Here is a 26,829-nt window from a genome sequence, read left to right on the forward strand (position 1 = left end):
AGGAGTAAGGGGTTTTGAGGCGGCCCTAACCAGGAGACCGAGCGCCTAGCTGCCGGCGGGTGGGCAAACGGGCAGCTACTCCACACAGTACGGTAGGCGCGGGCTGCCCCTCCTCGGGCCGGCTCACGCCTCCCCCCTCTCCCCCTCCCTTCTCTTCCTCCTCCGTCGCGCGCCCGCCCGCCCGCCCGCCCGTCGGCTGCCGGGACCCCAGTCCCCGGCGGGCGGGCGGAGGAGGCGGCCGCCGCGCGCCGCTGCCCTCGCGCCGCCGCCCGGGGCGCCGCGATGCTCGGAGGGGCCCGGTCGCCCGGGGGCCGCCGCCGCCGCGCCGCACCATGAAGCTCCGCAACAAGGCGGCGGCGCTGCTCCTGCTCGCGCTGGCCGCGCTCCTGCTCGCGCTTCTGTCCCTGCGCGCCGGCCGCGCCGCGCCCCCAGCGCCCCTCGCGCGCCCCGCGTCCGCCCCGCCGCGCCGCGCCGCGCCGGCCCCCGCGCGCCTCCCGGGCTGGAGCGCCCTCCCGGCGGCCGGCCCGAGCGCTCGTCGGCGCCGGCCTCCTCGTCTGCGCCCCCGAGCCGGCCGTCGGGGCGCCGTGAGCCTCAAGAAGTCGGCGAGGTGAGTCGTGGCAGCCCCAGACCCCCATCTGTGGACCCGTGCCTCCCTCCCTCCACCCGTGTCAAGTCCAAGGGAGGCTGTGGGCTGGAGGGACAAACTCCAGGTTCACCCCCGGGCTGCCCACTTTTATGTCTTACCTTGCTAGAAATGAAAAATCGTCTTCTTGGAATCCTGTTAACAGCGCAGTGCTAGTCATCACGTACCTTTTGGAAAGCAGAGTGTCAGGGGAAATGATTGGCATGTTACATTCTTAACTGTCCGGGCAAAACCATATATTTTCATTTTTCCAAATTTGCGTCCTTTGTTTAATTTCTCAAAAGCCATCGTGATGCAAGAATGCTTTATCTAACTCTCATATTTCACTGGAGATTTTTTTTTTAAGCCAAAAACTTAGATCTGATTGAGTTGGAAAAGTTAGATTTTTGCTAAGTACTGGCTGTTTCTTATTGAACCTCGAATTGCCCTGTGCTTGGAACAGAAGAGCCACTCTACCTGAGGGTGTTAAAAAGAAGTGTTCTCCTAGGAAGGAGGGATGCGTGGCACGGGAAAGACAGTGGGGGTTTCCTTGTTATTCCTTCGTTTTCAGACTCTTGTATGGTCAGAGTCCTGCAAGGAAAACATCTTAGCCATCAAGATTCTGTTTGATATCCCCTTTCTTTACACAGAGCTTAACCCGCCACAGCTTTTCATCAGAGCGTTTTATCTTGGCCTTAGGGTCGCTGGAACGCCGCAGGTTAGGGATTTGCCTTCATTTCCTTTGTTGTGGAGAGAGCTTTTTAACAATCCCCCCTGTCTTGTAACTGTCTGTTTCCTCTACCCTTTTGAGGCTGTTGATGTTTCTAACTGCCAATTGCAACGTCCACGTTTGCTGGGCTCCCTAATAACCTGAAATGACTGGAAGACTTCTTTTTGACCATAGTGACTAAATCTGGTTTGACGTTTTTACTGTGAGAGAAAAGTCAGGAGACCTCCGTAAGTAGCTGTGTCAGCATTCTCTTCTGCCTGGTAAGAGATGTACAGATGAGTAGGGACGAGTTTTAGGAGCAAAAATCTATACGATTGTTTTTGAGTACTTGGAACCATTTATAACCTCTTATGAATGTATTTGCTCTTATGAATGTATTTGCTCTGTAAGGATATTTCTGTTAGGAACTAAATAGGGTTTTCTCTTCTAGGTACTAAGGTTTCTTGTAATGGGTTCTAATACAGTTTAACTACAAGGTTGCTGTGATTTGTAAGTTGATGGGACAACTTGGAAGGTAATAAGACTGGACACCATTTGTCATGGCTAACTTTTTACAAGGCATAGTGTTAACCTCAGTACGTTAAAAGTCATTGTTAATGCAGGTTATGATTCTTATTACACCATCAGTATAGTGGTTCTCCCAGAGAGCTCTTTGAATCAGCAGCATCAGCTTTACCTGGGGCTTTGTTAGAAATGCAGTCTTACCCCTCCCCTCTTCCACTCCACCCCTAGACCCTCTGAGTAAGAAATCAGGAGGATGAGGTCAGTAATCTGTGTTTTAATAAGCCCTCCTCTTGTTTCTGATGCACACCAAACTTTGAGAGCCTGCTCTAAGTAAGCACTAATCAAGCACTAATATTATCCCCATTTTACAGATGAGGAAAATGTTATACAAGGTTTAGCAATTTGTCTCAGTTTCCAAGGTGAGGTTAAATATCCCAGCAGTCTGGGTCCAGGTTGAGCCATTTAGTACTAGTACACATGTCAAACACGAGGCTTGCCTGCATTCACCATTTTCCTGAGATCTTTTCTAAAGAAATGTGACCAATTTTTGGAACTGTCTTCATCCTTCAAGGTGTTGGGAACACTGGGGCAGCATCTTCTTGTCTCTATCTGGACAAATTGGCTCTGACTCAGAAGAGATCACGAACAGAATCCAAATGGATGTTTTCAGGAAGGACTATTTCCATGAGCAACAGCACCTCCGGAAGTCATTTTTCTTCTGAACATATCTTGTAGATTATCGTGGAAATCATGGCCAACACCATAAGAATAAAGAACAAAATTTTCAAAGTCAGGAGAGAGTGAAAAACAAAAATGCCACAGGAAGTCTCAGGCTCAAATACATAAATGTGGAAGTCCTCTGGCAAAGTTGACGTTTTCGGGGACTTCTTAAGGTTTCTCTTGCTACCTGGACAGGAATGGTGACAGAAGCAGTAAGGGAGCAGGAGGAAAGATCTTTGCATGGACGCCTTTGTTGCTTTGCTAATCCTGCCTGGGTTAAATTTTTGTGGTTTAGGAGGAATTTCATTTTAGGGAGGGAAAAGTAAGCCTCGTATTTTCAGAAAATGAGTGCTTTAATCTCTTGATGTGGCTAGAATCCATAAGAGATGAAGGCTGCATGCGTGATCTGGTATCTCAGGCCTGGGGAGTAGTCAGCAGAAATGGTGGGGCTGGATGAGACCCAATCCACCACCTGCTGACCATCCTTCCAGGGCTATACTGCTCCCTGCAGGGTCGTGGTGTAAGTGAACTCCTGCCACGTCAGCACAGCAAGCATGGCATTCTCCTTCCACATCTTGTTTTCATTTCAGAGACGTTTCCAGGGATTTGCCTAGTTAGCAGGCAGACCCTACAATTTTATAAGTAGTCATTTGTATGCAGTCTGTCCTGTGGTGGGCTCCCCTTTCCATAAATATAAAGCCAGAAGGTGAGGTCTGAGCTTTTAGGTCAAGGGTGGAATCTGAAAACAGACACCACACTCTTAAGTAGCGGTTCCAGGGCACAAGAGAAATGAAATCTTCCTTCTATTTTTTTTTTTTTGGTGATTTAGACCTGGCTGACTTCCAAAACAAATTTGAGACGACTAACAGTAACTGACACATATACAATAAGGCCATTGAAATACTTATGAAACATGAAAAGTCATAAAGAGGAGGTGGGAAATAAGTACTGTTTGTCTAAAACTAAGGCCACTATTGTTGTGAGGGATTAAGTGTTCAATTTAGCTCTAAGCTTCCTGGCAGCCATGTCAAAAAGGGAACCATGATGGGCTGTGTTATTTTCTTTGAGATAAGAGGAAAAGTTTATCAAGAGGGATCATTTTTTTTTCATGGAACTGAATCCTAAAATGAGAACTTTACATTAGATTTTATTTCAGAAGACTGTCTCTCCAGCTTGCTTCTGAATACCCTTTGAGCCTGCCTACAGAAGAGGAAGTTTAATATAACTGCCCATCAGTGTGATAGGAAAAGAATGTGTCATCTGGAGTCCAGAGGATTGGGTTCTATTCTGGAACCATTTCACCCTAATTTCTATCTCTGTCAAATGAGAGTCGATCCACAAATTTTCTAAGATCTCTTTCAGCTCTGCCATTTGACCGTACTGTGATGAGATCATCAAGTTCAGCTGCAAAATCCCAGCAAAGACTGTTGCTTAGCCCTTTGTGTTGTGTCTTGCAAAACCACTCTGTTTCTCATTTATTGGCCGTGACCTAGAACTGCTGGTTAGTCAGCCTCCGCCCTCTCCTGAACTTCTATTCTTTGTCTTTTGATTTAGCCTGGATAGTGCTGTTTTCTCTAGAAGCCATAAAAATACGGCTTCTAAGGGAGACGTGGGCTACGTCTAAGCCCCTCTGTGATTTTATGCCACAGTCATTCAGCAGATGTTTATTGCGCATGTGTCCTGAGCCAGGTACTCATTGTGCAATGGTAGGTGGAGTTTGGAAGAGGGAGGACAACACAAAAACGCATTACATATTTGGCAGCCTCCACAGCTGCCCCAGTGAGAGGAAGCGAGCATATCTGCTCATCAAGACAGCACTTTCTGCAGTTCCCTTTGGTCTCTGGAGAAGTCTTTTCAAAGGGTTCAAGCCTGAATAAAGGTCTCACTAAAGAGGGATTATGTTATACAGCAAAATGCCAGGTCTGTGGCCAACCTATAATTAACTGGTCACCCCAGAGCACATTACAGATCTCCAGATCTTGAGGACCATCTATGATACTTGGTCACTGTGAGTGCAGATTCTAGTTTCACGTTCATTTTTGTTGATGAGACCCCTCTTTCACCCTCTCCGTGTATTCATTTAGTAAGTCCTCTGGGTTTTATCTCAAAATAGAACCCGAGTCCCACCATTTCTACTACTTTCACGGTTGCCACCCAGCTCCTGAACACGGTGGTTTGCCATGGACTGACCACTGCAGTAGCTTTTCTTTGACTTGGGGTGTCCACTCTAGCGCCCTCTACAGTCCATTTTCTATACAGCTGCTGAAATAATCTTAATTGCTGGTTCCAGTCACTAACTTCACATCATACAGTAAAATTGAGCTTCTTACTGTGGCCTTTGAACCCTATTTCAGGTCCATTTAGCTCTCTGACCTCATTTCCTACCCCTCCCCACTTCACTCACTCTGCTTCAACCACTCTGGCCAGCACTGCTTACTTTTTCCTATGCTGAAATGTTCTTTGCTCCTGTCCTTGTGTGGCTAGCTTCCTCATTTCTTTCAGGTTTACGTTTTCAGGCTTTCGCCGCAGAGGAGTCTTCCCAGCTGGGACCCTGCCCATCATCCTCTACCTTCTTGCTCTCCTGTTTTTTTGTTTTAATAGCACTCATCATTATATGAAAATACTGCTTTGCTCCTTCCCCCATCATGCATGCTTCATGTCTTGTTAATCAATTTACTGCTGGCACCTAGAACAGAGATGAGCGCTCAGTAGGTACTTAGTAAATATTGGTTGAGTGAATGAATGAATGAATGAATGCAGCACCCCCCTTATGCCAGCACTATACTAAGACTTTGCTTCTATTATAAAATTGCATATTACTTAGTAATATTCAAAACAATCTTACACCTTTTAGGGAGGATCTCTAATAGTAACATCCTTTCAAGAGAGGGAATATTTTTTTTTAATAGGTTTTAATTTTTTTAGAGGGCTTCCCTCATAGCTCAGTTGGTAAATCACCTGGCTGTAATGAAGGAGACCCAGGTTCAATTCCTGGGTCGTGAAGATCCCCTGGAGAAGGAAATGGCAACCCACTCCAGTATTCTTGCCTGGAGAATTCCATGGACAGAGGAGCCTGTCAGGCCATAGTCCTTGGGGGTCCAAGAGTTGGACACGACTTAGTGACATTTGTGGAAAAATTGGGGAGTATGTAGTCCAGAGGGTTCCCATATATCTTGTACCCAGTTTCCCCTCTGATTAAAATCTGGCACTGGTATGCTACATTTGTTGTTATTTACCAAATAATAGCAATACGTTATTACTAATGTTTGGTGTATTTGGATTACATTTGTTTTTACTTACGGCTCTTTTGCAGTTCCAGGATTTTATCTATGACATCACGTTACATTTAGTTGTGACATCTCTTTGAGCTGTGACAGTTTCTCAGACTTTCCTTCTTTGTTGATGACCTTGAGAGTTCTGAATAGCACTAGTCAGGTATTTTGTAAGATGCTTCACTATCAGAATGTGTCTGATATTTTACTCAGGGTGACTCTGGGGTTATGAATTATCAGGAGAAAAACCATGGGATATAGTGCCATTTCATCACATCATATCAAGTGTATATGCTATCAACATGAATTAATGTTGGCTTTGGTCACCTGGCTGAGATAGTGTTTCTAGACTTACTCTTGCCCTGTCTCCATACCGTACTCTTTAGAAGGAAGACACTGCACAGCTGCCACGTAAGGAGTGGGGAGTTGTGTTCCCCTCCTTGAGGATGGAGCGTGCTTAATCATTCAGCCATGTTCAAGTCTTAGTGACCCCATGGACTGTAGCCCACCAGGCTCCTCTGTATGGGATTCCCCAGGCAAGAATACTGGAGTGGATTGCCATTTCCTTCTCCAGGGAGTATGGAATATCTATATATAATTTATTTGAAATTCTTTTGTGTGGGACATGTTGTGTTTCTTCTCCCCCATTTATTAATTTATTCAATCATAAATCAGTATAGAATCACTGATATTTTATACTTTGAGTTACACTGCATCATGACCTCATTTTGTTGTTGAAATTATTTCAGTTCAAGTCATTAGTAGCTCTTACAGTTGGCTGCTATGCCCTTTAGACATACTCCCATCCCTGTGCTTTCATTTTTTGTTTTTGTTCTTGTCTTTCTGGGCACTTTCTTACTCTCTGGCACTATAAGAGCTGCAGGCTCACCTCCTGTGTTTCCTGCTTCAGTCATAAAATCAGTCATTTCTTCTAGGAGACCTGATTTCTCTCATTGGAAAATGGTATTAGAAGCCAAGATTTGGGTACTCAATATGTTTGCTGCTACTGGGGTGTCATTTCATTTAGCCTTCACAGCTGAGAGAGCAAAACACATATGTGTGTACTAACCTTTGTATGTACATGTACTTATAAAATTTTCCATGCATGACCATCTCTGTGTAAGTTAAACATGGATTTATACTTAATGTCTCCAACTGTAATCTGCTACAAACATGGATCATTCTAACCTCTTTTCCTTGATTCTCTGGGAAAGGGAGTGTTTTTATATCCTAGAAGCACCAGCGAAAGTTTTCTCCCATCTTATTGGCTTTATTTGGTTTAAATGCCTACAGTGTGGATGAGGAAATGGAAAGGAATAGAGGGATGAGATGGGATTAGCTAACTGATGTAAACCAAGCGAGGGTCACCACTTAAGTTAGGGATGAGGCCAAATATGCCTGAACCATGGGATGGAGATAAAGTAATAGACGTTGTGGTTGGCACCTGACCTCTATTTTCCCATCCCAGCCCCAGTTTGACAGTGAGGTGTACCTCCAGGCAATGGTCTAAACCTACCATGACATCCCTATCCATGCCATAGTGTAATCTTTATATATCCAGGACCAAGATATAATTTCATTTCTCTGGCAATAATTACTGGTCTTACAGGTGTTACATGACCCGAGCTGGCCTGATCAGCAGGAAAAGAAAGACTTATGTTAGTGGACAAAAGACTTTATTGTCTAGATATGAACAAGATAATAAACAGTCCCAGGTGTCACTGCCATCCTCAGAAAACCAGCCTTGACTGAAGTCATCACTCTGGGCAGTAGAGAAAGATAGAGACTGTGGATCCTTGTGGACAGTGCTGAACCCTTAGAACCACAGCTCTGGAGGCCTGGCCCATCTTGAACCCTCCTGCTCTATGCTGCAGTTGAGATTTCCGTTATTTGCCACCGAAATCCTCTCCCGCCCTGCCATGGTGTGCCATATGTGCTATCCTGCTTCCCTGACCAGGGGTCGAACCTGCATACCCTGTGCTGGAAGTGCAGAGAGTCTTAATCACTGGACTGCCAGGGAAGTCTCTAAACTCCTTTTAATGGAACTAGGTGGTACTTTCAGAGAAGGCAATGGCACCCCACTCCAGTACTCTTGCCTGGAAAATCCCACAGATGGAGGAACCTGGTGGGCTGCAGTCCATGGGTCGCTAAGAGTCGGAGATGACTGAGCGACTTCACTTTCACTTTTCTGCATTGGAGAAGGAAATGGCAACCCACTCCAGTGTTCTTGCCTGGAGAATCCCGGGGACGGAGGAGCCTGGTGGGCTGCCGCCTCTGGGGTCGCACAGAGTCGGACACGACTGAAGCGACTTAGCAGCAGAAGCAGTAGAAGCAGCAGATGGTTCTTTACGTCAAAACCTAAGTGCTATTGATGATGAAAAAAGGGAACAGCTATAGGGCCACCCAGGAAATGAAGGTCCGTTACACCCTGGAGCTGCCATCCTGTGTCCTTGACCTTGTCCCAGGCAGCAGGTGATTCTGAGATATGTTCCTAAGCCAAATTAGAGCCTTTAGGGGGTGGGGGATTTAAAACATTGCAATCAGAGAGACAGGATAAGGGAAAAGTATTTCTAGTGGCTGGAACTGCATGATAGGAAACTCAGGGACTGGCAGCTCTGTCTCTGGCATGGAGAAAGCTGGGGAGTTCATGGACCCAGGATGACAAGGAGGGTTGAGAAGCAATGCCAAGCAACTGGGGTGGGGGTGGGGTGGGTGCTGACATAGTTCCCAAGGCCAGCTTCTGCCCTCTGCTGGCTGTTCTGGCCCATCGTGTCTGATTCTTTGTGACCCCATAGACTATAGCCTGTGGGCTCCTCTGTCCATGGAATTCTCCAGGCAAGAATACTTGAGTGTGTTGCCATTTCCTCCTCCAGGAGATCTTCCCAACCCAGGGATCAAAAACAGATCTCTTGCGTCTCCTGCAATAGCAAGTAGAGTCTTTACCACTGTGCCTCTTGGAAGCCCTAATCTCTGTCCTAACTTCCGTGAATTGAGTTTCTGTCACTCACCACCAAAGAATTCTGACTGACGTAGACATGTCGCACCTGACTTTAGCACCTTTAGAAAGTTTCATGACTGGTCGCCGTATTGATACTTATCCTCCTAGAAACTCACAAGAGAGATGCCTTGGAAGAACCTTTGAGAACAGATTTGTTTTCTTTGGAAATACTTCTCCTCATGATACAATTTACTGTAAGAAAATAAGAGGTAAAGTTTTTTGTTACATCTGTCTTGTGGGTGTGTGTGTGCTCAGTCATGTGCAACTCTTTGTGGTCCCACAGACTATAGTCCACCAGGCTCTTCTGTGCATGGAATTCTCCAGGCAAGAATACTGGAGTGGGTTGCCGTTTCCTATTCCAGGGGGTCTTCCCAACCCAGGGATCGAGCATGCATCTCTTTCATCCCCTGCATTAGCAGACAGATGTTTTACCACCAGCACCACCTCTTATCACCATTTAAAATGCTTCTTCAAAACAGAAAATAAGAGGCAGACTTGAAGATGGAATTCATGTTCCTCTCCAGAACTTGCCCAGCACTTGATGTATTTTACATCATGAAACTTTGACAACTGCCCCAGAAAGAAGAGTTTCTTGATTTGATTCCTTTATTTGGATTCCGTGCTATTTTGGCAGCCAAGCGCAGCTGTGGTGTGTTTGAGGGTGATCTTTAGATGCCCGCTTCCCCCCTTATCTCTTTTAGCAACACAGAAGACTATCATCTTCTGATAAATACTCAAAGCCGTACAATTTAGAGTCCAAGCTTTCCATAAGTAGGAGGCAATGGAGAACAGGTAATTTAAAATGCAATTTCCTTTTATATGAGAGAAAACTGAGGTCCAAAGAGCTAAAATAATAATAATGCTCTGAAGCACCAAGCACAGGCCTAGCTCATGGTGATCCCTCAGCCTGTGACATGCTGTTCTGGGTACTGTTCTCATCCTGGTTGCTTTATTATTTAGAAACTGAATCCTAACTAGATCCAGCTGACTGGCTGTGTAGCTTTGAATGAGTCAGTGCTCCTCAGCAAATCTAGGCTTTCTCCTAAGTTCAAGGAGGAAATGAAACAATGTGAGTCAAATGCTGGCACAGAACCTGCAACACGAGAAGCTCTCAGCAAATGTTAACCAGAGCTAAGATGTGGATTCAGGCAGGGTTTTCGCTGGGTTTTGTCTTGAGGAAATGCAGACAGCCTCTGTGTATAGCGAGTGCTATCCTAACACAGTGACCTGGTCCTTAGTAAAAGCTGGGGAAATAGATGGGACAGGACCCTTTTAACTGTCTCTGGTAGAGTTGGGAGATTTTTCTGGAGAATTTGAGAACCCAAAAGTCTGGCCATCTATAGCTTTGACTTCTGCTCAAGGGCAGAAAAACTATTGTTTCTGCTTAGAAAAGCAGAGTGAAGAGTTTGCAGAAATTAGGCAGTGTCTTCAGGAACCAAAATGCAGGATTTTGTCCACAGACACTGCTCTTCAGGAGCCTGTGTCTCTGCTTGGGCTTGAACCCTTGCTCTGCTTTCTCTCCTCTCAATTTTGTGGGAATTACAAGGAGCCAGTTGTTTGACGCTGCTCCAAAGTAACAGGCCTTATTGTTCAAGTATCAAATATCATCCCTCAGGAGAAATGGGGTAATGGACTTTGATGTTAAAGTCTGAGAAGTTTAAAAATGTGCAAACATTACAAACCTGATTTGCAATAATTGAGTATTGACACTTAAGTTTTTTGCTGCTCTGCCTTGCCCATTTGGCAAGGGGCATGGGTATAAAGGATTTGAAGAAAAATGAAGGCTTCTGATGCATCATCTAAGTTAATATTTAATAATAGTGATGATGATAACTAATATTTATTGATGACTTAAACATTCCAGGTACTATAGAAAGCATTTTGCCACATTATTTCATTTAATCTTAACAATCTAGGAGATGGGTACTGATATTGGATAGGCAGTATTTTTTTTAGTTAGAAGTGACGGAATCCCAGCTCCTCAGCTTAATCAGAATCATATCACTTACTCATAAAAAGGGATTTACTAGCTCATAAAATTGTGAGATCAATTAAAACTGCAAAGGAGATCAAGCTCAGTCACAGATGTATCCAGGACGTCTGTCTTGTCTTGCTTGGTTAGTCACTCCGTCGTGTCTGACTCTTTGTGGCCCTTTGGAGTGTAGCCTAGGCTCCTCTGTCCATGGGATTTTCAGGGAAGAATATTGGAGTGGGTTGCCATTTCCTACCTCAGGGGATCTTCCCAACCCAGGGATGGAACCCGTATTTCCTGTGTCTCCTGCGTGGCGGGCAGATTCTTTATCCCCTGAGCCATCCGGGCAGCCCATCTGGCCATCTTGCTTCATTTTCTAGCTCTGCTTCCTTCTGTGTGGGCCACACTTGTCGGTCATTTTTTTTCTGTGTGATAGTTCCAACGGATCTGGACTTGTGTCCTCCTCCTTTAGTAACCTTGGAGGGAAAGACTCCATCCAGCAAGAGTCCCAGGTCTGCCTCCGCTGCTCTGGTTTGGATCCCATGCGCACCCGATCCCTGATGGCCTCACCTGGTGGGGAGGATATTTCAGCCCATCCCAACCTCATGGACTGAGAACTGAGGTTCCCCCCGAAGAAAACTGAGATGTCCTTAGCAGAAACACCTGGAAGTGGATGCTAGTAAGAAACACCAAAACCAAAAGCAGAGAACCACTGGAATCAATAAGCCCATTTTACAGATGGAAAACCTGAGGGTTAGAGATGGTGAAAGTGTTGGCCCAAGAGATGGAACAGCCAAGTCACAGACCTAGAATTTGAAGCCAGGTCTATGTGCAACTAGATCTGTATTGCTTTTTTAAAAAAACTATCAAGGAAGGGTATTTATTGGTTCACATTTCTTAAAAGTCCAGTGTATATACTAGCTTCAGACATGATTTGATCTTTGCTTACAACCATAATGTATTTGAGAACATATCTTAAAATTTGAACTGTTTGCTTGCTTTCCAGAATCCCTTTGAAGAAGATACCTTTAATGAAATCTCTTTTCTTTTAACTTTGAAAATTTTTTAAATTTATAAGGGAAAAAGCAGATTATAAAAGTTTTCTTGTTTTTAATGCCTTCTATGTATTTACGTATTTATAAACACATACCCACATATGTTGGTTATATCTCTGGAAGGTGGTATCTGCCTGTGTGCTCAGTCATGTCCAACTCTTTGCAACCCCGTGGACTGTAGCCTGCCAGGCTCCTATGTCCATGGAATTTTCTAGGCAAGAATACTAGGGTGGGTCACCATTTCCTCTTCCAGGGGATCTTCCTGAGCCAGGGATTGGACCCGTGTCTCTTGCATGTCCTACATTGGCAGGCGGATTCTTTATTACTGCACCACCTGGAAAGTGGTATACCAGAATGTTAACAGAGGTTATCAAATTGGGTACCCCTTCTTTTGCTTGTCTATATTTTGCTTTTTTCTATGCTAAATGTATGCATTACTTGCATATTGATAAAACAATTTAAAGTATATTAATTATCATAAAAATTAAAAATCCCTTATTGGCCTGAGGCATAAGAAGATGGAAATTAGTTGGGGAAACTACTTTTCCTTCCTTTAGGTCCCTCATGCTCTTTCTTGAGGAATGAAATAGAGGTGCCCATTCATGGAATATATAATCCACACTCTTCTCCCTCATATGTCACCAGACATTTATTTCAAACCAGTGCTGCTGGTTCATATTTTAAAAATCTCAATAACATCGTAATTTGAAAAGAAAAGGGAGATGGAGAAATAGAATTCCCTGTGTGTCAGGAACAATCATAAGGGGGAAAACTGAAATGAGAATTAGTCCAGGCAGTGTCCTAAAATTTTAGAAGAAGAATTATGAACGCAATTGTGTATAACCTCAGCTAAGGACAAGTGGCGAATGTAGACAGCATATTAAAAAGCAGAGACATTACTTTGCCAACAAAGGTCTGTATGGTCAAAGCTGTGGTTTTTCCAGTAGTCATGTATAGATGTGAGAATTGAACCATAAAGAAGGCTGAGCACCAAAGGATTGATGCTTTCGAACTGTGGTGTTGGAGAAGACTCTTGAGAGTTCCTTGGACTGCAAGGGGATCCAACCAGTCAAACCTAAAGGAAATCAGTCCTGAATATTCATTGGAAGAACTGATCTGAAGCTGAAGCTCCAATACTTTGGCCACCTGATGTGAAGAGCTGACTCATTAGAATGGATCCTGATGCTGGGAAGGATTGGAGAAGGCAATGGCACCCCACTCCAGTACTCTTGCCTGGAAAATCCCATGGACGGAGGGGCCTGGTAGACTGTAGTCCATGGGGTCGCGAAGAGTCGGACACGACTGAGTGACTTCACTTTCACTTTTCACTTTCGTGCATTGGAGAAGGAAATGGCAACCCACTCCAGTGTTCTTGCGTAGAGAATCCCAGGGATGGGGGAGCCTAGTGGGCTGCCGTCCATGGAGTCGCACAGAATGGGACACGACTGAAGCGACTTAGCAGTAGCAGTAGCAGGAAGAAAAGGGGATGACAGAGGGCGATATGGTTGGGTGGCATCACCGACTTAATGGACATGAGTTTGAGCAAGGTCTGGGAGATGGTGAAGGACAGGGAAGCCTGGTGTGCTGCAGTCCATGGGGTTGCAAAGAATTGGACGCAACTGAGCAACAACAAGGGGCAAGTGGATAGATTACGGAGGAAGAGATGGTGCAGGTATGCTATGGGAGTCACACCTGGTGGGGCTGTAGTGGGCACTGAAATCCAGTTCACCTTCAGATCACTGAATCAGGAGCACGAAGTAAAGATAAAGGCTTATGTGCCTAGAGGGGGCTTCTTTTCTGACTCACCTGTATGTGGTCCCATATACAGCACAATAACGAAAAGCAAGGCTTCTTGAGTTTGAATCCTGACTCTGCTACTTCCTAATCATAAGCCGTGTATATGTGTACAATGATAGCTAAAACCAGACACACACACTTACAAAATCACCAAGTTTGGGCATTGACACCTATTGTTCTTTAGAGCTAGACTTTGTTTAGGAACACAGCCATGTTTCAAATGTCGTGATCCAAGCAAAATATGAATTATTAATAATTGGATTCGCTTATCAAATGATTTTATTAAGTCTCCCCCTCATAGCAGATATTTTTGCATTGTTTCAACGCTGATCATGTAATGCAGGGACTTCAAGGCAAATGTCAGCTTTTCTGTCTGTCTTGGAAGATTAAAGACTGTTGATTTAACTCCAAACCATGGGTCATTAAAAGTGATTTAGCTGTTAGCACAGTCCTGGGCGTCATGTCTGGGTTGCTAAGTAAAGGCTCTACTCACAGCTTCAGTGTGGAAATTTTTTGTCAGGGGTTTTATGTGTTCCCAGACCTGTAGTTTGCAAGGAACTTCATTAGTGTCTCTGGCTGCCAACACTTAACATGGATATAATCACCCATCACCAGACTCTTTTGCTAGGAGCTAAATCAAGGTATTTCCACTTTTTTCAACTGCCACTGTGGCCTCATTTGCAAATCTCTATGTTCAAATAGCCATGGCTTCATCTTAAAAGAGATTCCACTGGGACAGGGGTAGGAGGAAGAGCATTCTACAGGTCAGGTCTTCCCTAGGGTGAGCATATTCAACTCAAATCTTAAAATTTGTCTGTTTCCTTTCCTTCCCACCTCCCCCCTCAAATTTCTGTTTCCCTCCCTATTAAAACTAGACACCAACAGTACTGGTTCAGGCTGTGATTTTCTGTCCAGCTCACACTGCCAGCCCATATCATAGCATCAGGTTTACCTGAGTTAATTTAGCCTGTCAGTTAAGAAGCCCTGATAACAGGGGTAGCAGGAGACAGCAGAAAAGAGGGTCTGAGTAGAAGCAATTACTCGCGTTAATAATTCAGTGTGTTTTGCAGTAATAGGCTTCAAAGTAAATAGCACTACACATAAATGCCGTATTTCATTATTTATACACTCCAGAAATTGAAGTTTAATTAAGTCACACGCTTGAGACTTTTAAGCAATTAAGGAGACACTCGTCTCCAGCAGTGGGGAGGAGGTAGTTGAGCCTTCTCTGTTGTTCTGAGCATCATTTTTCATTGGACCACAGGGCGGGCATAAACCAGGACAATGAGGGTGGCATTTTCCAAACCTCAGTCATTCCTACATCAGCATCATGGTTTTTAAGAGTATACTGCTGTATGCTAACTTGAAAAGAAAAAAAAACAAACTTAAATCTATCCTTGTTATAAATGTGTGCCTTTGTGTATTTACTTAATAGCAGCTTTATTGCAATATAACTCAAATACCCTTAAAAGGTATACAATGTGGAGATTTTTAGTTTACTCACAGAGTTGTGCAACCATCCCTGATATCCAGTTTCAGAACAATTTCATCACTCGGAAAAGAAACCCTATACCCATGAAACAGTCACTCCCCCTTCGCCCCTTCTGTGAGTCCCTGGTAACCACTGAGCTGCCTTATGTCTCTATGGATTTTCCTATCCTGGACTTTTTGTACACTTGGAATCATGCAACATGTAGTCTTTTGTATTTTCATAAACTATTTTAAAGGTTCTAATATGTTGACAGAGGCATCAGTGCTCCATTCCTTTTTATTGCCACATAATATTCCTTTATATGGGTATACTGCATTTTGTTTGTTCATTCATCAGTTGATGGACACTTGGGTTGGACTTTTCGGCTATTGTAAATAATGCTGCTAGGAACATTTACAAGTGTACATGTTTTTGTGAGGACAGCTGTTTTCGTTTCTCTTGGGTGGACACCTAGCAGTAGAATCACTGGGTCATAGAGTAGTTCTGTACTACCACCTGATCTCCCAAGACTTTGCCTACTTGATGCAAAGAACTGACTCATTTGAAAAGACCCTGATGCTGGGAAAGATTGAAGGCAGGAGGAGGAGGGGACGACAGAGGGTGAGATGGTTGGATGTCATCACTGACTCAATGGACATGAATCTGAGCAAGCTCCAGGAGTTGGTGATGGACAGAGAAGCTTGGCCTGCTGCAGTCCATGGGGTCGCAAAGAGTCAGACATGACTGAGCAACTGAACTGAACTGACTGATGGTAGTTCTATAGTTAAAAATTTGAGGAACTGTTTTCCAAAGCAGTTGCACTATTTTGCAGTCTCACCAGTTGTGCTTGAGGGTGCAGATTTCTCCATATTCATACTATATTTGTTTTTAAAGAAAACTTTATATCACTGACATAAATTGCTAGCAATCACATAAATAGAAGGGGACCGTCAAATCAAACACTAAGAAAACAAGACAGCTTTTCATTTGTAACTTGGTACTCTTGCCTGCTAAGGCTCTCTAGCTGAGGCCTGCTGTCTTCTCGGTTGAAAAGGAGAATTAGGCAACATTAGAAAGACATATTAGCACTGTTGAAAAAGACGTTGTTGGAAAAGAACTGAAAATGGAATAACTTCTTCCTGTGAGACTCAATGTTATTTGATGCAATGTCTAAACGATAACTCCAGTCTATGCATCACCTCTTCAGAACACAAGGAATTTGGAGGCACTGATGTCACGTGCAAGCATGTTTCATCTTGTTTCAGCTGTCAGCTCCACAGTTACCTCATACAAGGAGCTCAGAGGTGGCTGGTCTAATGTTTGTTATGTTTTTTGTTTTCCTTCTCATAGTCTGGATGTTTTCTAAGAACTCTTTGGTAAATTTGAGGAACTCAAAATTACTACATCCTTGATAGGAAAATAGCTGTTAACCCAGTAAATCCCTTCCTGGGAATGTAGTGTAAGGAAATAATGCAAAAAAGGGAAAATAAAATCTATTGACCTATACATGTTTAGTGCAGGATTTTATATGTACATACACACACACACACACACACACACACACACACACACACATGTATATTTGAGAAAAATTAAGACAAACCACCACAAAAGAAATGGTAAGCCATGGTGTTTTAGTCAGATAACCAGTTAAAATGATGGTCATGAAGACTTAAAAAGTAACAGGAAAAGTAAAAGGCAGAAGGAGAAGGATGAAAAAAGTAGAATATAAAATTGAATGTACACCATTAGTACATATTTTATTTGGTGGAATAAAGACCACACTGTAACATGCGAAAAAAGTTATTTTATGGGGCAAGGATTTTTTTTCATGTACCAACTTTATTATTTCAACACATAATGTTTTATATTTTAAAAATTGAAACTATACATTGTGTGTTTTATTCCAACCTTTTTTCTAAGGATTTTTAAAATTTACATTGCCTTATGTTGACTGTAAATAATATTGTGTGCTTGCTGTAAATTACAATGTAAGTAATCCCCTAACAAGGTAGGTTTTTTGGAATGAGATAAAGACCCTGATAGAAAAGAAAAGGGAAGGTGCTCCTTCAATGAGGTGGTCAGGGAAGTGTTATTCTACTGTCGAAAGAGAAGGAGGTGGTTTTGTAAAGAGCTGTGCTGTTGCTCAGTCGTGTCCGACTCTTTGCAACCCCATGGACTGTAGCTCGCCAGGCTCCTCTGTCCATGGGATTTCCCAGGCAAGAATACTGGAGTGGGTTGCCATTTCCTTCTCCAGGGGATCTTCCTGACCCAGGAGTTGAACTCGAGTCTCTGCATTAGCAGGCAGATTCTTTACCACTGAGCCACCAGGGAAGCCGTAGGGAAGAACATTCCAGAAGCAACAGTGTATGTGAAGGTCCAGGATGTAAGCACAGCACTAGGTGTCTCAGGACATGAGAAGGAAAAGGTGGAGGGTATTCAGCTCACAAAACTGAAGGATCAGGATGCAGGAACCATCTTTTAAAGAGCCATTGAAGTCCCTAAGAGCCTATGGGGGTCAAAATGAGTAGGACACGACTTAGCACAACAACAAGAATGTTGACAAGGACTGTGGTAGGGAGATGTACTGTGGGCAAGAAGCTCAACTGTTCAGGGAATGAAGAGGAGTGACCGGACAGCTGAGAGATGACACCAGCAAGGAAGATGGAATAGTTGCATCCACAGACTTCACCGTGGAGATAGTGTCTAAATGTGTTAGGGAGGAGCAGGGAGGAAACCAGCTTCTGAGGCTCCTGGGACAGGGCAGGAAGAAGAGCTGCACTCGAGGGGTTGACTGGGGAGGTGGCATCCTCACAAGGCGGCAAGAGGTGAAGAGAAGACCCAGAGAAAAGGCAGAGGATAGAGCTTCATTCCTGCAGGTGAGGGGAAGAGTTAGGGAGAGAGAGGAGAGGTGAGAGGTCAACTCAGGTGATGAGTTCCTGGCTGGAGATGGACTCCGGATGCTTGTAGTCCAAGTGTGTTAATATGCAAACTCTGGGGTCTCACCCCAGACCCACGGAATCAGAATCTCTCTGGGATGGAAGTTATAATATTAACAGACACCTCCTGTGATGATGATATGCAGTCAGGCTGGGCATCCTCCGCTCAAGATGGTATCTGGTGTCTCTTCCACCTATGACACTGGTAGAACCATGAAAATTTGGATGAAGGTCCTCAGTTCAGTCGCTCAGTCATGTCCGACTCTTTGCAACCCTGTGGACTGCAGCACACCAGGCTTCCCTGTCCATCACCAGCTCCTGGAGCCTGCTTAAACTAATGTCCATTGAGTTGATGTCATCCAACCAGTGAGCCTCAGAGAGGGGATGGATTCGTGGAGCATTTAAAGGATGACTCAAGGTGAGAAGAGAAGCAGAGTGAGTGAGTGAGTGAAGTCGCTCAGTCGTGTCCGACTCTTTGCAACCCCATGGACTGTAGCCTACCAGGCTCCTCCCTCCATGGGATTCTCCAGGCAAGAGTACTGGAGTGGGTTGCTATTTGAATCTAAGGCAATCTGAAACCTATTTCTAAGACCTATGTAAAGACTCTTTTTTGATTACTAAGTTGTTTGTTTCAAACTGACTTAAAGGGAAAAGAATATATTGGCTTATCAATGACCTTCCAGGGTTAAAGCCATACACTTGGATTCAGGTGCCCAAGTTATGCCATTTGAGATATGACCTGCCTCCTTTTGGCTCTGCTTTCTGTTGACTCCCATCCAGGCTCTACCAGTGCGGTAGCTGAGTTGGTTGCCATCAGCTTCAGCCTCAGCAGCAGGCCTGTAAAACTGGATAGCAAATATCTACTCCAGTCTTCTTTTATAAAGTGTAAAGAAGAACATAGTTAGCCATCAATCAGAGCAGTTCAAGTACAATTCCCATCTCCCATTCTCCACCAACACCTGGCAACTCAAGGGGTTTAGAAGTCTGAGGTCTGTAGCCTGGACATCCCTTGACCCTTGCAGGGTCTTCAGGTGACCTTTGAGAGGGGCTTGTGTCCCATTGGTAAGATTTGGTGGCAGGCACACCATTTCAGCCCCCTTACTTGATTATTCCTTGTGGCTACAGAACACAAACGCTTATTACCTGAAGCCTATGATTTTTAACGTAACATGAGAAGTAACAGAGTAGGGGGCAGCAAAGGTCTCATTAAATCCCAGCCACCGATACTTGAACTGCCACCAGGAGAAGCTTTATTTGTCTTTTTTAGTACCTGTCACCAGACACCAAAAAGAACTGCAGGGCCCAGCCCCTGCTTTGTGTACCATGCAGGCCCAAATCACTGAAGCCTGCAAAGAAAAGTGGCCTGCTGTGCTGCAGGGATGTGCAAGCTTTTTTTAATCAAAAAGAAAATAAAGTATTTGTCTCATAGTTTGGGCACATGAATAATACAGACAATTACATCGTGCATTTCTGTGTACCCTGCTCTCATCTTAAGAAATAAAAACTTAAGTGCCCGGAAGTAACCACTGCCTCGTCTTTGATGTCTCTCATCCTCATAACATGATGACTTTTACTCCATATGTCTGTGAACAACACGCAGTGTTTGCTGGTTTTTCAGCTTCATCCAAACTGTCTCAATCTACCGCTCTCCTGCTACCTAATTGCTCTTTTTCCTGTTTGTCCTTATGTTTGTACATGACCTTCTGAATTGTTTATTTTCACTGCTCTGCAGTATTCTGCTTACATTTGTCAAATATATTCATGATTCTCCTGTGCATGGACAGGAAAGTTATTTCCAACTTTTCAATATTATAAATAGGACTGCTGTGAGCATTCTTCCATGGGTCCTATGCAAATGTGCAAGAGTTTCTTCAGGGCTCATATGCAGGTGTAGAACCAGAAGAGTGAGGGTGTATATATATCTTCACTCCTGACGGATGTGACCAAAAGGCGTTCCAAGGTGTTTGCTGCTGCTGCTGCTGCCAAGTTGCTTCAGTCGTGTCCAACTCTGCGACCCCAGCAATGGCAGCCCACCAGACTCCCCCATCCCTGGGATTCTCCAGGCAAGAATGCTGGAGTGGGTTGCCATTTCCTTCTCCAGTGCATGAAAGTGAAAAGTGAAAGGGAAGTTGCTCAGTCGTGTCCGACTCTTCGCGACCCCATGGACTGCAGCCTACCAGGCCCCTCCGTCCATGGGATTTTCCAGGCAAGAGTACTGGAGTGGGATGCCATTGCCTTCTCCTTCCAAGGTGTTTAGGTCAACTTAAATTGCCCCAGCAGCATCTGAGCTGTCCCCAACCTCCATATCCACTCTGAAACATATATGGTCCAACTTTTATTTTTTAAGTTTCACCAGTCCGAAACAACATAGAGTCTCCTTATTGTTTGAATTAGTATTTTCCTGATTACTGAGGTTAAGATATTTTATTCACGTAGAAGTCCAAAGTGTAAAGCTAAACTAGGTGGAATTGTTCTCTTTGGAGGTGGGGTAATGGCTCATATTTAAGACAGCTAAGCTGTTACATTTATTATTTTAAGTACCTGTGGATACTTGTGTTTTTAAATGTTGAGCATAATTTTAAGCAAATGAGTATGCATTAAATGTTTTTGTAGCATATTTTGGCTGGTATTTTGACTGACTTTTTCTTAATTGACTGTGATTTTGGCATTGTCTGTGACACATCCTTCCCATCCCTTTATATAAATTAGTTGGGAGTTGGCTTTAATAGCAGGTATGAAAGTCCATCTGTGAAGCTGAAGGAGAGAAGACATCTGAGTCCTGAAGGCAAGGATTCTTGGATTCACCAGGCATGTTTCTCATTTAGCGCCTTTGGTCTGACTGTCCCCTTTGCCTGGAATCCTCCTCACCCACAAAAGCATGTGACTCCTTCCCTCCCCACCGTCAGATTGTCATCGGATCTCGGCTTCTCAGTGAGGACTTACTTCTCTGACTTCGCAATGTATAGTATATTCCAAACCATCAGACACTCCTGTATCTCTCATGGTTCCACCCTGTATTTCCTGCTTGCTGGAGGACTTTCTTTGTGAGTTGCTCACTTACTATTTGCTTTGACTGGTATTCTTTCTTTGTCTTTCGCCTACCATCTGTAGAATGTAACTTCAGCAAGGGCAGGCATTTTGATCTGTATTGTTCACTGCTGTCTTCCTGGTACCCAGAAAGGTGTCTGGCACATAGTAGGCACTTCATATAGATTTATGGAGTAATGGGACGGAGTGAGCAAGGAAAAGAGAGCCGAGAAGAGCATTTCTGAGAGACACTGCATGTGCTAGGATCTGAAGATGAAATGAGATGGAGAGCTGCAGCCTAAGTGTGACTGTCATTATGAATGGCTGCCCACCCAGGCTCCAGGTGCTGGAGGCGGATACAAGAGACCTAAGTAGAAGCCACAGTCAGCAGTTTGAACTTGATCTTCAAGGCAGTCAGGAGCCTTTACATGACTTTTATCAAGGGAATAACACAATCCTGTTTGCATTTTAGAAGAACGTGACTCTGACCCCAACAAGGAGAAATCATAGATGGGGTTAAGGATCGGATTGGAGGCGGGTGGACCATCTAGGGGGAGTCACAGTGATCTTGGAGAGGGAAGATGATGCCTCATCAGGTAGCAGCAGGGAGCTGAAGGGACATGGACGTCTCAGAAGATACGTCTCTACTGTCCTCTCCTCTGATCCCTGAAATTAGTGGAATCTGAGTAAGTCTATGCAGCTGGACCTAACTAAGCCAGGAGGCCATGCTTCTACTCAGCATGCTCTTAAGTAATCAGACTGGAAAGTCTTCCAAAGTGTTCCACCCACATCTTCAACTTTCCTCTTGGTGAAAGAAATCTGGAGCACGGCCGCCTTTATTTGAGCGAGCAGTGAATAATGGAGCAGTACGCTGATTGAACTCGAAGTTTTTGGAAGGAAGGTAGCATTCCACATCCAAGCTCCCCTGGTCTCCAGATCTTTTGTGCAAGTAAATTAGTTTCATTTGTCTCAGGGCACCTTTTTCCAGGCCAACTTCTTCCAGCTTGCCTGCAAATGTTTCTCAGTGGTGTGTTTGAGGCTTGGCTGTGTCTCCTTGTCTGGAACAAATCTTTTATTACGAGGAAATAGCTGGAAGATGATTCTGGACTCTTGGACTCTGTTCCCCTCTCAGCTGTTGACTGGGTATTTGATACCTTGGTAATTTTCAGCTTAACCTGTCCTCTCTCCTGCCTGCTTCTCATTACTAAACATTTCACGCTGGAAGCTGAATTTCATACCTACCAGCTCAGCAGTCTTGAGCGAGATGATTAAGATTAACACCTGTTTCTGTGAGACTCTCCCAAGATGTCATGGAGGCCCCATGTGTTGTTTTCTTTGCTTACCTCCTGGGTTTGCATGATTTTCCTTTGGGCCGGTGGTCATGCCTTCCACTTCAGCCTAAAACCCTCCAGATGATAGGAGTATCATGTTGCTTGTTTCACATGGGAAAGCCACCGTCCACCCTCGTCTTGTTCAAATTGCATTCAAATCTAATTTCCATGGCCCATGTCAGTGGGAGCACCACAGCCCTGTGTCAGCTGTCAGAGTTTAGCAATACTATTTCCAAACATGGGCCAGTAGGCAGCCAGCAGGCACTAGACAGCTGAATGCTGGCGGAAAAAAGCCTCAGACACCTATAGCAGTCCAAACAGTGACTCATCCTGCTATTGCCAGGATAAATATGGGAATAAAGGGTATTTTTCCCTAAGCAGGAAGAATTGTCAAAATGCTTATCACTTTATAAAGTATAACAGATTGTGCCTGTTCATGTTTTGAAATGTTCTAACCCTCCACTAGCTTTTATTTTTCTTGAATGAGTTTAATAATGGCTTTCACCTATTTTTCTTCTTTCTAGGAGGCCTGGAGAACTCAGGAGTTTCCAAGCTGAGCTGCCGCCCGAGCTCTGGATCCACTTGGCAGTGGTGGCCTGTGGCAATCGTCTGGAGGAGACGCTTGTCATGCTCAAATCTGCCGTGCTGTTTAGCCACAGGAAGATGCAATTTCACATCTTCACTGAGGAATCTCTGAAGCCTGAGTTTGATAAGCAGGTGATTGTGCAGAAATTGTGGCACGGTATTTACTGAGTGTAGACAGAGTGTACTGTGGGACATGCATATCCTGTTTCCTACTGTATTTTACTGAATACTCAGCTGTGTGCCCACGAACACTTGACTCTGAGCCTTAAAGTTGTCATCTATAATATAGGGATAATTACACCCCCTTAGAGAGAGACGGGGAGGATTAAATGAGGATCAAATGAGATGATGCACTTGAAGCACTTGACCCAGAGCTCCACCCCTCCTGGTGTTACTGACACTGCTCTCAGTGGGAGTCACGTAGCTTATTTTTATTTGTGTATATATATTTTTTGAATGACAAATAATATGTGCTCATCAAAATAAATTCAAACGGGATGTTATAAATATAAAAGGTAGAAGTCCTTGCTACCCTTCTTCCCCACACAAGAAACTATCAGAGTCAACACTTTTGAGTAATTCCTCCATATTTTTTTCACATACAGGTGTGTGTATGTGTATTTATGTATCTGAGAGATTGAGTATGTATATGTGTATACATGAATATGTGTGTACTCTTCCTGTATTGAGGAACAAGTAACAGTTCCCTCCCAGTACAGGAGTGCTTTGGAAATAGCTATTTTCTCTGGGCTTGTTGCATGTGCAACTATAAACCGAGTTTGTTTTCCTGGCGAGGCTTCTCTTGCAGTGAGTTCTTGAGTGCTGGCAGAGAGAGCAGCTGTTTTGTTTTGTATCTACCAACTTGTGTCACCAGGGCTACATCCTGCCATCTGAGTAGCCACACTGATGAGAAAGGCCAAAGCAGAATGTTGGGTAACTAGAGACTAATAACCGAAATCTAGAGAATGTATTATGATTTCTAAAGAAAAAAAGAAATCACTTTGACATCCTCTCCTAAAGAAGCCAGGGAAGAAACTGCCTTGGGACTTGAAATTGATTGGCAAATACCTTGAGAAAGGTCTGCATCAGGGGAAGGGGCAAGCAAAAACATTGAAACACATGTAGGTAGCTTCTCTGAAGCTGTGGTATAATGGGAATTATAATTAATAATAATAATAATAGTAATCATTATTTCAAAAATAGAATAGCGTTTATCAAGGGCTTATGATTTACTGTTATTTAATCCTCAAAGCAATCCTTTGAAAAAGTTAATAACCATATCCGTAGTTTGCTAACTAGTAAAATATCCGTATTTTACTAACTGAGATCATTGAGGCTTAGAGAGTCTCAGTGATTAACTCATCTGATGTCAGTTCAAGGTTTCTGACCCAAATATCCATAAACTTAACTCGACTAGTTCTCAAACTAGTAGACAGAAAACTCAGATTCAAAACTCAGCTCCACTATTCACCTGCTGCCTGATCTTGGGCAAGTCTTGGGGGCTTTTTGGGGGGGCTTTTTTGGGGGGCTTCACTAGTCCATTCTAACAGAGAAGGCAATAGTACCCCACTCCAGTATTCTTGCCTGGAAAATCCCAAGGACGGAGGAGCCTGGTAGGCTGCAGTCCATGGGGTCGCGAAAAGTCAGACATGACTGAGCGACTTCACTTTCACACATTGGAGAAGGAAATGGCAACCCACTCCAGTGTTCTTGCCTGGAGAATCCCAGGGATGGGGGAGCCTGGTGGCTGCTGTCTCTGGGGTCGCACAGAGTCGGACACGACTGAAGTGACTTAGCAGCAGCAGTCCATTCTAAAGGAGATCAGTCCTGGGTGTTCTTTGGAAGGAATGACGCTAAAGCTGAAACTCCAATACCTTGGCCACCTCATGCAAAGAGTTGACTCATTGGAAAAGACTCTGATGCTGGGAGGGATTAGGGGCAGGAGCAGAAGGGGACGACAGAGGATGAGATGGCTGGTTGGCATCACCGACTCGATGGATGTGAGTTTGAGTGAACTCTGGGAGTTGGTGATGGACAGGGAGGCCTGGCGTGCTGCGATTCGTGGGGTCGCAAAGAGTCGGACAAGACTGACTGACTGAACTGAACTTCCCCCTCTGCAACTTGGGACCAGTGGGAGTGATAAAAAGAGATGCTTATCTGTACCCAAGATAGGCTAGGTCAGGCTGCACTAACAACTTCCGGAAAGCTCAGAGACTTTCCACATGCCTGCTGAATGTCTCAGAGGGCCTCTCCACATGGCCCTGTCAGCCTGGGACCAGAGTTAACAGAGACTGTTCTTGCATGTAGCTGGCACCTGCTGGAACATTTGGCCTCTGCAGTTCTTGAGATGCCACTAAAGGAAAGACAGGGACTATCAGATCCCCACGATGCCTTTCACTCCCTCCTCTTGACACTGACATTTCTGTTCCTATTTAACTGTCCAGCAGCAGCCGGTCACAAGACCCACCCAACTCCAAAGGGGCTGAGAAGTATGCTCTGTGCAGGAATGGAGCAAAAGTGGCTATGGGCCAACACTAGTCGGGTCACGTACAGTATCCATTGAACAAGTATTTATTGAGTACCTACTACATGCTAGAAGTTGGGGCATGAGAATGGAACAGAACAGAATGCAGACTTAAATCTTAAAAAGAGAAGGAAGATGTATATATATAATTACAAATGCGTAACAGGTTGTGTTTTCTGAAGGGCCCCCTTGATCCTGCCTCCTACTATTCACATCTGTATGTACTCTCATCCTGCACTGTCCCAGGGCTGGCCTGTATGAACAGTAGCATAGGGAAGAAGTGACACTATGTCACTTCTGAGATTAGATCTAAAATGACACTGCACCTTCCATCTTGGTTGCACTCTTTCTCTCTTGGAGGCCAGCTCTCATGTCAGAGCAGCCCTTGCAGAAGACCATGTGTTAAGGCTTGAAGACTTCTTGCTGACATTCATGCACATGAACTTGGAGACAGGACTTCTCACCCCATCCAGCCTTCAGATGACTCACCCTCACTCCTCATCCAGAACACCCCAGTTCACAGATTCCTGACCCTAAGAAATGATGTGAGATAATGCATGTTTGTGGTTTTAAGCTAGTAAGTTTTAGGGTCATTTGTTACAAGGCAAGAGCTAATACAGATACATCTACACACATAATATGTGTGTGCATGGATGCTTAGTAGCCCACCAGGCTCCTCTGTCCATGGAATTTTGCAGGCAAGAATACTGGAGTGGGTTGTCATTTCCTTTTCCAGGGATCTTCCCAACCCAGGGATTGGACCCGCGTCTCTTGCATCTCGTGCACTGGCAGGCAGATTGTTTACCGCTGTGCTACCTGGGGAACAAAAATCAGAAACGACTGAGCGACTGGGCACGAGCGCATATGTACGTGTACATAACATAGAGTATGCCAGATGTCCTGCTATGTGGCGAAAAATGATACAGCTTCTGCCTGGCTATCTCTTGGGATGCCTGGCCCTGGAACCTCGCCACCATGCAGTGAGAAAGTCCAGATTCACCCACAGGAAGAAGCCCACACAGAGAGAAGTCAGGTCCCCAGCCAGTAACTAACCTCCACCACCAGACATGTGAGAACAAGCCGTTAGATGATTGCAGCCCCCAGCCTCCAAGACTTGTAGTTGAGGCCTCAGACACTGTGAAGCAAAGTCAAGCCGTCCCGTCTGTGCCATGTCTGATTTTTTTGATCCTTGGAATCTATGAGAATAGTAAATGGTTGTTTTGTACTACTAAGTTTTGGAGTAATTTGTTATGAGCCATAGTACTTGGGATGTTATAAATTA

The 26,829-nt window shown here is 44.4% G+C and overlaps 1 protein-coding gene across 1 annotated transcript in view; it reads left to right on the top strand.

The window, feature by feature from the left end:
* Window positions 1-332: 332 nt before the first annotated feature.
* Window positions 333-26,829, top strand: part of GXYLT2 (glucoside xylosyltransferase 2) — a 77,951-nt gene continuing 51,454 nt past the window's right edge. The window contains exons 1-2 of the mRNA XM_052638859.1: window positions 333-607; window positions 22,963-23,155. Coding sequence (XP_052494819.1) covers window positions 333-607; window positions 22,963-23,155 — 468 coding nt within the window. The remainder of the gene's footprint in view (window positions 608-22,962; window positions 23,156-26,829) is intronic.

The sequence above is a fragment of the Budorcas taxicolor genome, chromosome 1 (genome assembly GCF_023091745.1).
Source record: "Budorcas taxicolor isolate Tak-1 chromosome 1, Takin1.1, whole genome shotgun sequence".
Classification (NCBI taxonomy): domain Eukaryota; kingdom Metazoa; phylum Chordata; class Mammalia; order Artiodactyla; family Bovidae; genus Budorcas; species Budorcas taxicolor.